This window comes from Schistocerca serialis, chromosome 11, assembly GCF_023864345.2.
Source record: "Schistocerca serialis cubense isolate TAMUIC-IGC-003099 chromosome 11, iqSchSeri2.2, whole genome shotgun sequence".
In the NCBI taxonomy this organism is placed as follows: Eukaryota; Metazoa; Arthropoda; class Insecta; order Orthoptera; family Acrididae; genus Schistocerca; species Schistocerca serialis.
The window spans coordinates 114954863-114968269 of record NC_064648.1 but is presented as its reverse complement, the minus strand read 5'-3'; the positions used below and the strand labels follow the sequence as shown (position 1 = coordinate 114968269).

Below are 13407 nucleotides of genomic sequence, written 5' to 3'. Positions count from 1 at the left end.
GAGATAGAGAAGATCCAAAGAAGAGCGGCGCATTTCGTCACAGGGTTATTTGGTAACCGTGATAGCGTTACGGAGATGTTTAATAAACTCAAGTGGCAGACTCTGCAAGAGAGGCGCTCTGCATCGCGGTGTAGCTTGCTCGCCAGGTTTCTAGAGGGTGCGTTTCTGGATGAGGTATCGAATATATTGCTTCCCCCTACTTATACCTCCCGAAGAGATCACGAATGTAAAATTAGAGAGATTCGAGCACGCACGGAGGCTTTCAGACAGTCGTTCTTCCCACGAACCACACGCGACTGGAACAGAAAAGGGAGGTAATGACAGTGGCACGTAAAGTGCCCTCCGCCACACACCATTGGGTGGCTTGCGGAGTGTAGATGTAGATGTAGGTTTACTTGACAATATTCTCCACCATTTTAGCACCATAATAATTAATGAACAATGTTGGAAAAGACAGATTGCTACTACCTTGAAGATGACACATTAAGTTGTAGACAGGCACAAATAAACGACACTTACACACAAGCTTTTGTCAGAAAAAGAAAGAGAAACACACACAATTCATTCATAAAAGCAAGCACACCTCACACACAGATGACTGCCTACTCTGGCAGCTCGAGCCAATGTCTTTTAATTGTGCCCGTCTGCAACTTGACACGTCATCTTTACGATAAGTAGTAATCTATCTTTCCCTATACTGTTGATATTCCTATCTGGAGTTTGCACTATTTAATAATTGATGAAAATTGTAAGTTTACTTGACTATACACTTCACAGAGTATGTGTAGCATCACTTTATGAACTACAGTAGAGCGTCGATTATCCGAAGTAATTGGGGGACATGGGTTTTCGGAAAACTGGTTTGTTCGGATAATCGAACTGTACATGTTTATTTGCCAAAAAGAAGAACTGCACAGTAAATTTATTCATAAAAACAGGCATCTCTTTTAGTATTACAAAGTAACATACAAAGGCAACTTCAGTAGGAATATATAGTATGTGGCACAGTTTATTAAACAAACATATATACATACTTTATTACATATGCATTTTGCATGAACAATACACATAGTATACAAAAAAACGTTTAAAAATATCCTTTATTTTGGTCTGTCTAAGCAAGCCTACACGCTTACGAACAGCTAAGTCATGTACTTTTTTCATTACAGATATCTGAAACTGGTCACTTTCATCTTGGGCTTCAAACCATTGCAAGGCAGTATCTAAACAAGTGAACGCCTCAGAAGCTGTCGGTATACTTTCATCTTCACTTTCTGGAGCACTGATGAGATGCTGGCGGCGTCATCTTTATCAGTGGCAATGTTTACAATCTCACTGTCTTGCACGATTTGGTGTCCTGGATCTGCATAATCGATGTTCATCCATTCGTGAACATCATCTTCATCACATTCGTGGCACTCTATTTCTTTTAGCATACCAAGAATTTTGGACATATCATTCTGTTCGTCATATTCAATCATACCTTGTGAATTTTCTTCTGTGTCCAAAATTTTTTTCCAGGCTTTCTTCAAATTCTCTTCCTTTACACTATTCCATGCTGCGCTGATCATGTAGGACGCGTCTTTCAAGTCAATATTCTTAGGATTTCTTAAGAGACTCTTCTCCATCCTCTTCTCTTTCTAACAATAACTTACGCAAAAATTCTTTCCTGTCATATCGTTTGAAAGTCTCAATAACGCCTTGATCCATGGGCTGTAATAAGGAGGTTACATTAGGTGGAAGAAATATTACCTTTACGAACTAGTCTTTTTCGTTTAAAATATCACATGACGGATGGGTTGGCGCATTGTGAAGGAGAAGTAGTGTTTTCTCCCTCTTCCCATTCTTTAGCTGATGAGCTCTTACAGAGGGTACGAAAACATCCAGAAACCACTTCATAAAAATCGCACTATCCATTCAGGCAGTGAGGGGGATGACGGACGGTAGGGTGGGAGAGTAACAGGTGCGCGAGCGAGTACACAGTTCGGTTAAGCGGTCGTTCGGTTGACCGACGTTCGGATAGTCGATGCTCTACTGTATTTTATTTAATCACTTCTTTTGTCTACATTTACATGGCAACCCTGGTACTGCACAAAATCGAAAATAAAGCACAATACGGGATAGCAGACAGCAGTAAGCACGAGATTATTATAAAAATAACGTGCATCGATTCCCTGTATATTTATCGAGTATAACATTTTTACACTGATGTTTACTTCTCAGTTCATTATTTCTTCAGCAGTGCTCTCAAAGCAAAGAAATTCCTGAGCATTTCACTAACTTTCACTGCACAACACGTGCTGAAGTCATCTCGTCAGAAACTTCAACTGACGGAGCCTAGCACGGAGGAGGGCTGCTGTACAAAGATCACGGGTGTTGTTGTGGTCTTCAGTCCTGAGACTGGTTTGATGCAGATCTCCTTGCTACCCTATCCTGTGCAAGCTTCTTCATCTCCCAGTACTTACTGCAGCCTACATCCTTCTGAATCTGCTTAGTGTATTCATCTCTTGGTCTCCCTCTACAATTTTTACCCTCCACGCTGCCCTCCAGTACTACCGTATTTACTCGAGTCTAAGCCGCACTCGAATCTAAGCCGCACCTGAAAAATGAGACTCGAAATCAAGGAAAAAAAAATTCCCGAATCTAAGCCGCACCTGAAATTTGAGACTCGAAATTCAAGGGGAGAGAAAAGTTTTAGGCAGCATCACCAAATCGAAACAAAGTTGGTCCACTGTAATATGAGACAATTTAGGTCGAATGAATGACAATACAGCTACAGTAGTTTGGTTCGAGTCGTAAGCTTAGCAGTTAAGCTTTACCAGGTAGCCATTGCTATGCGTCAGGCACTCCGTCCGTGTTTATACGGGTACCCTTCCTTTTTCACGTGCTTCGTCTGGTTTGAATTGATAGCTTATTTTTCTTTGATCTGATAAGCGCAGTTTTCTTTGTTATAGGTGTTTACGTCACTCTACGCTGAAAATGCATTACTGTACTGTGTCATGCATTGTTTGTCGTACTCTGATACTGTGTATTTACGGCCTGTCGCCGATCGTGGCATGGCTTGCTTTTGAGCGCGCTACCGCCGCTTACAAATAAAAAAAAGAAAAAGAGAGAGAGAGGAATCGTCTCACTAGCGAAACAATGGCAAGAGACTTCTACTTGTTGTTACTTACACTGCTGCTTTCTTTGATAATGATTAGCAAGAACCAAATAATAGACTGCGTATGATAGAAGATGTTCTGAACGAGAGTTTAGCGAAAATTTTTCTCCATTTGAAAATCTTTGCAGGCGCCTCTTTAGTACATTACATTCTGCACAGAAATTAGAGTCATCTTAGATTTAAAAATCTAGGCAATTGCCTCGCTTCATTTCTGACTGTATCACTGTTTAGCATAAGAATAATACGAATATACACATGACATGATATGTATATTCTTCCGCGTTTGCTGTTGTCTCACTCTAGTTTTGTGGTTTATTACGCAGCCATGATTTAAATGAGATAGTAGCAAACACGAAACAATACACGGCAAAATGTTTATATTCGTATTATTCTTATGGTGACGAGAATACTGCATGTAATTCACAATTTATAAAAGTTCGTATTAGCAACCATCTCTTCTCACAGATAGGAAAAAATTCAGAACGTAGAGTTGTCCATATTGACAAACATCCTAAACATTCTTGCCAGTCGGGTTTTCGTAGTACATTGAAATGCTGCTACATTCGAAGATGAACAGTACGGAATTAGTATTTACTTCATTGGATAATGTATGAAAATGCAGTGGTCGAAACTCGGTGCGGAGAAAAAAAGCTTATCTTCCACCTCCTTTTTTTTTTTTTTTAATTTATTTACTGACGCAGAGGTTTTGGCGCCAGTATTTATCTTTGTGCCTACAAACAGCACCCAACAAAGCATGCCTGTGTAGCGCTACATATATTCGACGGCAGAACTAAGTTGTGGCGGCACCCACCGACATTTTTAAGAACTTCCGCTTGCTTTGCACTCGATTCTAAGCCGCAGGCGGTTTTTTGGATTACAAAAACCGGAAAAAAGTGCGGCTTAGATTCGAGTAAATACGGTAAATTGGTGATCCCTTGATGCCTCAGAACATGCCCTACCAAACGATCCCTTCTTCTAGTCAAGTTGTGCCACAAACTCCTCTTCTCCCCAATTCTATTCAATACCTCCTCATTAGTTACGTGATCTACCCATCTAATCTTCAGCATTCTTCTGTAGCACCACATTTCGAAAGCTTCTATTCTCTTCTTGTCCAAACTGTTTATCGTCCATGTTTCACTTCCATACATGGCTACACTCCATACAAACACTTTCAGAAACGACTTCCTGACACTTTAAATCTATACTCGATGTTAACAAATTTCTCTTCTTCAGAAACGCTTTCCTTGCCATTGCCAGTCTACATTTTGTATCTTCTCTACTTCGACCATCATCAGTTATTTTGCTCCCCAAATAGCAAAACTCCTTTACTACTTTAAGTGTCTCATTTCCTAATCTAATTCCCTCAGCATCACTCAACTTCATTCAACTACATTCCATTATCCTCGTTTTGCTTTTGTTGATGTTCATCTTATATCCTCCTTTCAAGACACTGTCCATTCCGTTCAACTGCTCTTCCAAGTCCTTTGCTGTCTCTGACAGAATTACAATGTCATCAGAGTAGACTGGTGACAGGTTCTTGAAATGCTGAGAGAGCGAGAGCGAGCGAGCGAGCGAGCGAGTGAGCGAGAGAGAGAGAGAGAGAGAGAGAGAGAGAGAGGCATAAAGTGTAAGGACAGAAGACTAGTGCAGAGACTGTATAAAGTTGTGGCTGTGATAAGATGAGGAGAACATCAAGAAGCAGCTACTATTAAACTATCTCGTGTCTTGTTCCATGGATACATTTAGAGGGCAACAGATGAAGTTAGGGAGAAACTAGGAATTACAGGAGCAATTAAAATTTACGGTAAGAAAATGGACATGGTGAGATTTGCTGGTGGTATTGCAGTTTTAAGTGAGGATGTGGTAATACTGAGGGGGTCAGCAAAAGAAAGTGTGAACCCTCAAATTAGTAAGGATTTGTCTTAGCATATAATCAGACAAGTTTTCTAGTGCACCCTACCGCAGTAAAAAATAAATCACTACGTACTGCTAAAAGACATTGTCCACTACATCAACTGCTTGGTCTTATTTTATATTTCTGTCATCTTCCAATTTAATCGAACAACGTGCAATAACTCAAATTACGCTACCATGAGTTAGCACTTTCTTCCACCAATCCCTTAAATTAGAAGTGATGCTGGCCCAGATCGAACCACACTCAGTTTTTCTTATAACGTGGAAAATATTGAAGCTAGAAAAAATCTTTGTGGCGAGTAAATAAAATACCAATGCTCAAAGCTCAGTGAGCAACCGGAAACCGTCAAATCCTTCACCTACCGATGTAGTAAAATTACATCAAATGGAAGATTAAAGAAGAATATTGCAAGCCAAATCTACCACACAAAAACTGACTTTAACAAGAGAAGAAACTTTCTAATATTCTCCATTTTAAGGACCAAAGGTAGCTGTTTTTAAGGTATCCTTTATACATATTTTAGCACCACCAATTTTAGGAATATAATCTACAGAAACATTTTTTCGCAGTCAAGTTACCGTCATCTGGTTTCAAAATAAATCCTACATAAAATGTACTTCCAAAGCCAAAGCACTGAAGGTCAAAATAGAAAAACAAATAAAATTACTCAGATTTGAAGTCCTCGTCTTGCTTGAAAAATAATAGCATCAGATTCCCTGCTACCTTATCCATGTTATGGCACATCCTTCAAAGTGCTGCTTCTTTAAGGCAACATTTGTTTGTAAACATGTGTGCAGCTCTGATGTGCACAGAGATGCAGCTGGTGTGACTGATGTTTACTGCCTTACATCAGCAATGTTTTGGAGAATATGCAGATGCTGGTGCTACCATTTTTAAATTAAGATGATGTCTTCATGTCTGAATAATTTTATAATTTGACCTCCACTGCTTCTGAAGTGCGTTTTATGTAGGGTTAACTTAGATAACCTTACGATGAGAGCTTGACTCTCGAAACACATTGCTGTGGACATGTTCCTAATATTAGTGACTCTATGCTAAAATATATATAAAGCGAGGAACCTTTCACGCCCAGCTGCATACACAGATATTTCAGGAAAGACCTCATAAAGGCATGTTTGGAGTGTTTTGCTACACAGAAGTGAAAAACCGGCACTCTGAGTAGGAGAAAATACAAAATAATAGCCTTTGAGTTGTGGTGCTGCCGGAGAATGCTAAAGATTGTTTGGGTAGGAAAGATATCAAATGATAAGGGCTCCACAGGGTGGGGGAAGAGAAGCCATAACTTTGGAAGCTTATCCAACACAGAATGGACACACAGGTCAGCCATGTGCTAAGACATGGTAGTGTCATTAAATGTATCATTGAACGAACAGTACAAGAGAAGAACAGAAGTGGCAGACCGAGACTTGAAATACTTTGCCTAGATCAAGGACAGTAACAACTGCACCACATACCGCTCTCAAGATGTCAAGATGAAGGCCCAAGAAAGAAAAGCATTGTGAGCTGCCGACAACCAACCTGGTGATTGAAGAACTAAGAAGAAGAAGAAGAAGAAGAAGAAGAAGATGAACAACAGAATCACAATTCCCTTGAGAAAATGAGTTGCAGTCAGGCCTTCTTACTGAGTTTACTGCAATTTTGTATTCTACTTGTAAGCAGTAAAATATTATAAAACTCAGTGACTCACCAGATTTATTACCAATGGACCACTGCCCTCTTCAAAGTCCTCCGGCGATTCATCAACCTGGAAAAATTTACGACAGATGTCAGATTTATAATGTATCAGTATAAAAAGTAGGTGACGGAAATTGCGTTTAAAAGGTTTAATTCTCTGTTTCATTACGGTACATTACTGAATTTTTTTTTGACACTTCACTTTTCACTTCAAGTAATCATAACAAGGACACACATTTTAATGGCAAGTCATATTTTTTCCTGAACTTCATGGTGAATTTAACAAAAATTTATGCAAAAAATCAGGTGTTGAAGTGTAAAAAAAATGTACTTTTATTGTGCATACAAAGTCATATTTAATCCTTTTTAAGTAACAGATCATATTTCCGCCCCATTTTGCAAAAGTACATATATTTGTTGTATCTTTATGAACACAAGAATAAAAACATGAAAATGTTGCTCGCATGACAATGTTTCAGATGATATTGTCACAAATAAACACAACAATTACTACAAAGCTTTATTTATCAGTACTATAGCAGACTGGTAGAAGCCGACCTTGGGGAAGATCAGTTTGGATTCCATTGAAATGTTGGAACACGTGAGGCAATACTGACCCTATGACTTATCTTAGAAAATAGATTAAGGATAGGCAAACCTACGTAGACTTAGAGAAAGCTTTTGACAATGTTGACTGGAATACTCTGTTTTAAATTCTGAAGGAGGCAGGGGTAAAATATAGGGAGCGAAAGGCTATTTACAATTTGTACAGAAACCAGATGGCAGTTATAAGAATCAAGGGGCATGAAAGGGAAGCAGTGGTTGGGAACGGAGTGAGACAGGGTTGTAGCCTATCCCCAATATTATTCAATCTGTATATTGGGCAAGCAGTACAGGAAACAAAAGAAAAATTCGGAGAAGGAATTAAAATCCATAGAGAAGAAATAAAAACTTCGAGGTTTGCCGAGGACATTGTAACTTAGTCAGAGACAGCTAAGGACCTGGAAGAGCAGTTGAATGGAATAAACAGTGTCTTGAAAGGAGGATATAAGATGAACATCACTAGGATAATGGAATGTAGTCGAAATAAGTCAGGTGTTGCTGAGGGAATTAGATTAAGAAATGAGACTCTTAAAGTGGTAAAGGAGTTTTGCTATTTGCGTAGCAAAATAACTGATGATGGTCAAAGTAGAGAAGATATAAAATGTAGACTGGCAATGGCAACGAAAGCGTTTCTGAAGAAGAGAAATTTGTTAACATCGAGTATAGATTTAAGTGTCAGGAAGTCGTTTCTGAAAGTATTTGTATGGAGTGTAGCCGTGTATGGAAGTGAAACGTGGACGATAAATAGTTTAGACAAGAAGAGAATAGAAGCTTTCGAAATGTGGTGCTACAGAAGAATGCTGAAGATTAGATGGGTAGATCACATAACTAATGAGGAAGCATTGAATAGGATTGGGGAGAAGAGGAGTTTGTGGCACAACTTGACTAGAAGAAGGGATTGGTTGGCAGGACATGTTGTGAGGCATCAAGGGATCACAAATTTAGCATTGGAAGGCAGCGTGGAGGGTAAAAATTGTAGAGGGAGACCAAGAGATGAATGCACTAAGCAGATTCAGAAGGATGTAGGTTGCAGTAAGTACTGGGAGATGAAGAAGCTTGCACAAGATAGGGTAGCGTGAAATGCTGCACCAAACCAGTCTCAGGACTGAAGACAACAACGACAACAATAACAACAACAGTAGACAAGCAGCATTACACATTAGTCTGTTTGCTGATGTAAGACATTGTTGGGTGGGGTCAACAAAACACTCTCAAAGCCAACAAAGGCAGTTTCCAATGTAATAAACATCGCACATATTGTCACACTGTTCAGTTAGAATATAAACTCAAGGGTTCAAGTAAAGCGGTCCACCAGCATGGAGTTGCAAGGTTTCGTTCGTGATTTTGATGATAAGTTCTTCAGCACTGGTGGGGAAATGTTATTTTGTTAATTAAGTGAAGTCAAAATTAGTAGAGAAAAGCACTTTTATGTGCAACAACATTGTAATACCACCAAATACAGCAGCTGTGTGAAGAGAAGTGCAGAAAATGGCAGCAGACAAATGCTGTTAGGTGAGCAGACAGGTTCATCTTCAATTGTACAATCATTCAAAGATGTAGGTGAAATGACGGTGTCCTTGCAACATCCCATCAGAGAAGCTGCAGAATCCACATTTCAGACAGTTCTTGAGAAGTACACAAACATCCTGTTCCAGGTGAATCTATTCTGAGAAAGAACAATTTATTTGTCTGCAACAAAGAGTAGCTCAAAAAATATGAATTAGTGTTGCTGGCTGAAAGATCAACGTCCCTATACAAAATTCTCAATGTGGATCGACATTGTGTTGAAAATGTTATGCTGCAAATGTTATGGTGGTGTTCTAAAAGTTGACAGGCCAGGAAAAATGTTTCTCCTAACATGTGAAGCTCTCGAGAGAGTACAAAACTCAACAATTTCCATTTTGTTTCACAACTTTATGTAAATACTGGGGCCAGATGTTGTGAACAGAGAAAATGTTTTGCTGTTGGTAACAGACGGTACTTAACACATGGCTAAAGCCACCAAGGACTTCAAATTCTCTACCGTAGTATGGTTTGAGTCACTTACCTCAAGCATGCGGAGTTGCAGAAGATGTGCAATCAAATTGCTCTGATGTGGGCAAACAAATTTCTTGGGGCCAGACAATTAATGCGAACACCCCACTAAGGGTGCAGAAATTCAAGGAACGAGCACCTTCACTGCCCTACTTCCCTCACCCTGATTGAATTCTTGGCTTAATGCTGCTGAATATTACTGGACGATACACACTAAAAGAAAGGTAATCTTTCGTGAGCTCAACAGCTATGAATCAAGTGCTATCAAAACTGCGAAAGAGGTCTTTACACACACCCTGTCTGGAAACTTGGCATCACCAATGCCAACTTTCCAGTGGTAACAAAAGCCATTACAAGATTGAGAACTGCTGGTATTCAACTGCATTTTGGAAAATGATGTCAACAATGAAACAGGTCAGCAGTTATTGACCTCTCCTATCACCTTACTTAAAGAGGATTTAACAATGGTGTATTTCAGTTTCTCTGGAAGAATGTCTTGAATCAGTGATGCATTACATATTTCCAATAATACCGGGCTTACTGTGTGGGAATAAATCTTTAGTGCTCTACTGGAACACCATCAAAACTAAAGCTTTTATTCATGAATAAACGTATGCCACAAGAAATTGACTATATTGCACCTGTGCTGATTTTGATGATGCCAGTTCAAAATGGAATGAAATTTTAATCATGAAATAACTGTTACATGATCGGCATCACCACGATGGTTGACAAGTATCAGACTGGTGCTTCACGATATAAAACTTGCTCTTTCTGTGAGTGTATTTACTTGATTACACTGTCAATTTTCAAAGAAAACAGCTGCAGATGCTAATAACGAAATCTGTTACTGTGTGCTACCAGCTGTTCTGCCGAACTGTCAGTTCCATTTTATGCACAAGCCATCTTCCACAGGTGCTGTGAGTTTTGCTGTTACTCACTTCCCAGACTCCATCCAGACTGTGTAGAGTGGAGTCCATCCAGTGAGTGCACAAAACAGTAATACTCACAGCACTTAAAGAAGACGTCTCGTCCAGTTGTTGAAATATTGTGCTCGAGATGGAAATGACAACTTAGCAAAACACCTGGATGCGAAACACCTGGATGTACACCTTTGATCAATCATGCTGAGAGAACGTCAGGGGTCACAACAGAGCTCTGTTTAAAACAAAAAAATGTTTGTCATGCAGCACTCCATACCCCTAGATTTCTGTAAACCATCTGACATAGAACCATACTGCAGAACGTTAATGAAGGTACAAGCATACAGAATAGGTCCCCAGGTTATGTGAGTGGCTCAAAAACTGCTTGCGTAACAAAACCCAGTACGGTGTCCCTGATGGTGTGTGTTCAGACAGGAGTGCCTCAGAAAAATGTGACTGAAAGTTGTTATTTTCCTACATATGTAATTGATTTGGTGGACAGCAATCTGCAGTTGTTTGCTAATGCTGCTGTACAGTAAGGTGCCAATGTTGAGTGACAGTAGAAGGATACTAGATGACTCAGACAAAATTTCTAGTTGGTGTGATGAATAGCTGCTACCTCTAAATGTAGAAAATTGTAAGCTAATGCAGACGAGTAGGAAAAACAGACCCATAGTGTACAAATAGTGAGATGCTTGACACAGTCACATCAATTAAATATCTAGGCATGGTGCAAAGCGTTACGAAACTGAATGAGCATATAAGGACTGCAGTAGGGAAGGCGAATGGTCCACTTTGGTTTATTGGGAGAATTTTAGGAAAGTGAGGTTCATCTGTAAAGGAGACCACATGTAGGACACCAGTGCAACCTCTTCTCGAGCACTGCTCGAATGTTTGGGATCCGCACCAGGTCGGATTGAAGGAAAACACTGAAGCAATTCAGAGGCGGGCTACTAGATTTGTTACTAATATTTTTCAACAACTATCAAGTATAATGGAGATGCTTTGGGAACTTAAATGGAATCAATGGGGGAATGGTAACATTCTTTTCAAAGGGCACTATTTAGAAATGTAGAGAACCACTATTTGAGGCTGACTGCAGAGCAATTCTACTGCCACCAGTGTACAGTTCACGGAAGGACCACGAAGATAAGAGTAGAGAGATTAGGAGGCATAAAGAGTGTTGTTTTTCACTCACTATATTTGCAGGTGGATGAGGAAAGGAAATGACTAGTCATAGAATAGGGTACCTTCCAACACGCACCATACAGTGGCTTGTGGAATCTGGATGTAGGTGTAGATTCCAATGAACATTGTTGCTTGTCATGTAGCTAACATGAATTTTCCATTCTTGAATCTACAGATTAAGATAATTTTAGAAGGAATGGCCAACAAGGAACGTTTTCCATTTTCTTATCAACTGCCAAATATTCCTGCCCAAACATTTTTCTTTATGTCTGGTAGGATATGTTGAAATACTTTGCACCAGAGTACGTAACCTAACTCTGTGTACTAGACCAGAAGGAAAAGTGTCAACATGAAAATTATTTGTGTGTCATTTAGTGACTGTGCAAATCACTTTACAGCTGAAGGCAATTTTTATTATAAGCAACAAAAATTGATGTGAAGTAAATGTACCAGGATGAGAGCGGATAATTTCGAGATCCTTAAAGCAGCCCCTACAAGGCGTATCACTGTCTACTTTACACAATGTTCTTGCTGCTCAGTTCTCCTGAATAAAAACTTTATTTATTTTAACAATATTATGAAAAGAATACATTGCTATTCTTCATATAAAGGACACACACAAACACACACACACACACACACACACACACACACAAACAAACACGACCACTGTCTGTCAGCTGTGGCTGAGCTGAGTCGTATATGTGCCTGACAGGAGCAGCTGTCCAGTTGTGATGGTAAGGAGGTGGCACGGGGTGCAGAGGGAGGACAGCAGGGTGGGATGGGGGAAGGTGTCCTCCTGCTTGTGGGAGCATGCGAGGGAACACAGGGGATAGGGTAGGGCATTTAGATGCAGCTGGGAGGTGTGTGTGTGTGTGTGTGTGTGTGGTGTGTGTGTGTGTGTGTGGTGGGCTGGGGAGAAGGATGGCAAGTGGGAAAGGAGGAGAGGAGAAGCAATGGAGAAAAAGACTAGTGACTAGAAATCTACTCTGTAGGAATCAGCATGGGTTTCGAAAAAGATGGTCGTGTGAAACCCAGCTCGCGCTATTCGTCCACGAGACTCAGAGGGCCATAGACACGGGTTCACAGGTAGATGCCGTGTTTCTTGACTTCCGCAAGGTTTTCAATACATTTCCCCACAGTCGTTTGATGAACAAAGTAAGAGCATATGGACTATCAGACCAATTGTGTGACTGGATTGAAGAGTTCCTAGATAACAGAACGGAGCATGTCATTCTCAATGGAGAGAAGTCTTCCGAAGTAAGAGTGATTTCAGGTGTGCCGCAGGGGAGTGTCGTAGGACCGTTGCTATTCACAATATACATAAATGACCTTGTGGATGACATCAGAAGTTCACTGAGGCTTTTTGCAGATGATGCTGTGGTGTATCGAGAGGCTGTAACAATGGAAAATTGTACTGAAATGCAGGAGGATCTGCAGCGAATTGACGCATGGTGCAGCGAATGGCAATTCAATCTCGATGTAGAAAAGTGTAATGTGCTCCGAATACATAGAAAGATAGATCCCTTATCATTTAGCTACAAAATAGCAGGTCAGCAACTGGAAGCAGTTAATTCCATAAATTATCTGGGAGTACGCATTAGGAGTGATTTAAAATGGAATGATCATATAAAGTTGATCGTCGGTAAAGCAGATGCCAGACTGAGATTCATTGGAAGAATCCTAAGGAAACGCAATCCGAAAACAAAGGAAGTAGGTTACAGTACGCTAGTTCGCCCTCTGCTTGAATACTGCTCAGCAGTGTGGGATCCGTACCAGATATGGTTGATAGAAGAGATAGAGAGGATCCAACGGAGAGCAGTGTGCTTCGTTACAGGATCATTCAGTAATCGCAAAAGCGTTATGGAGATGATAGATAAACTCCAGTG

General features: G+C 40.1%; 1 protein-coding gene across 3 annotated transcripts in view; it reads right to left on the bottom strand.

Moving 5' to 3' along the window:
• LOC126426810 (uncharacterized) overlaps window positions 1-13407 on the bottom strand; it is a 188268-nt gene that overhangs the window by 107191 nt on the left and 67670 nt on the right. For all 3 annotated transcript variants that reach the window (XM_050088811.1, XM_050088812.1, XM_050088813.1), the window contains exon 6: window positions 6784-6840. In XM_050088811.1, coding sequence (XP_049944768.1) covers window positions 6784-6840 — 57 coding nt within the window. The remainder of the gene's footprint in view (window positions 1-6783; window positions 6841-13407) is intronic.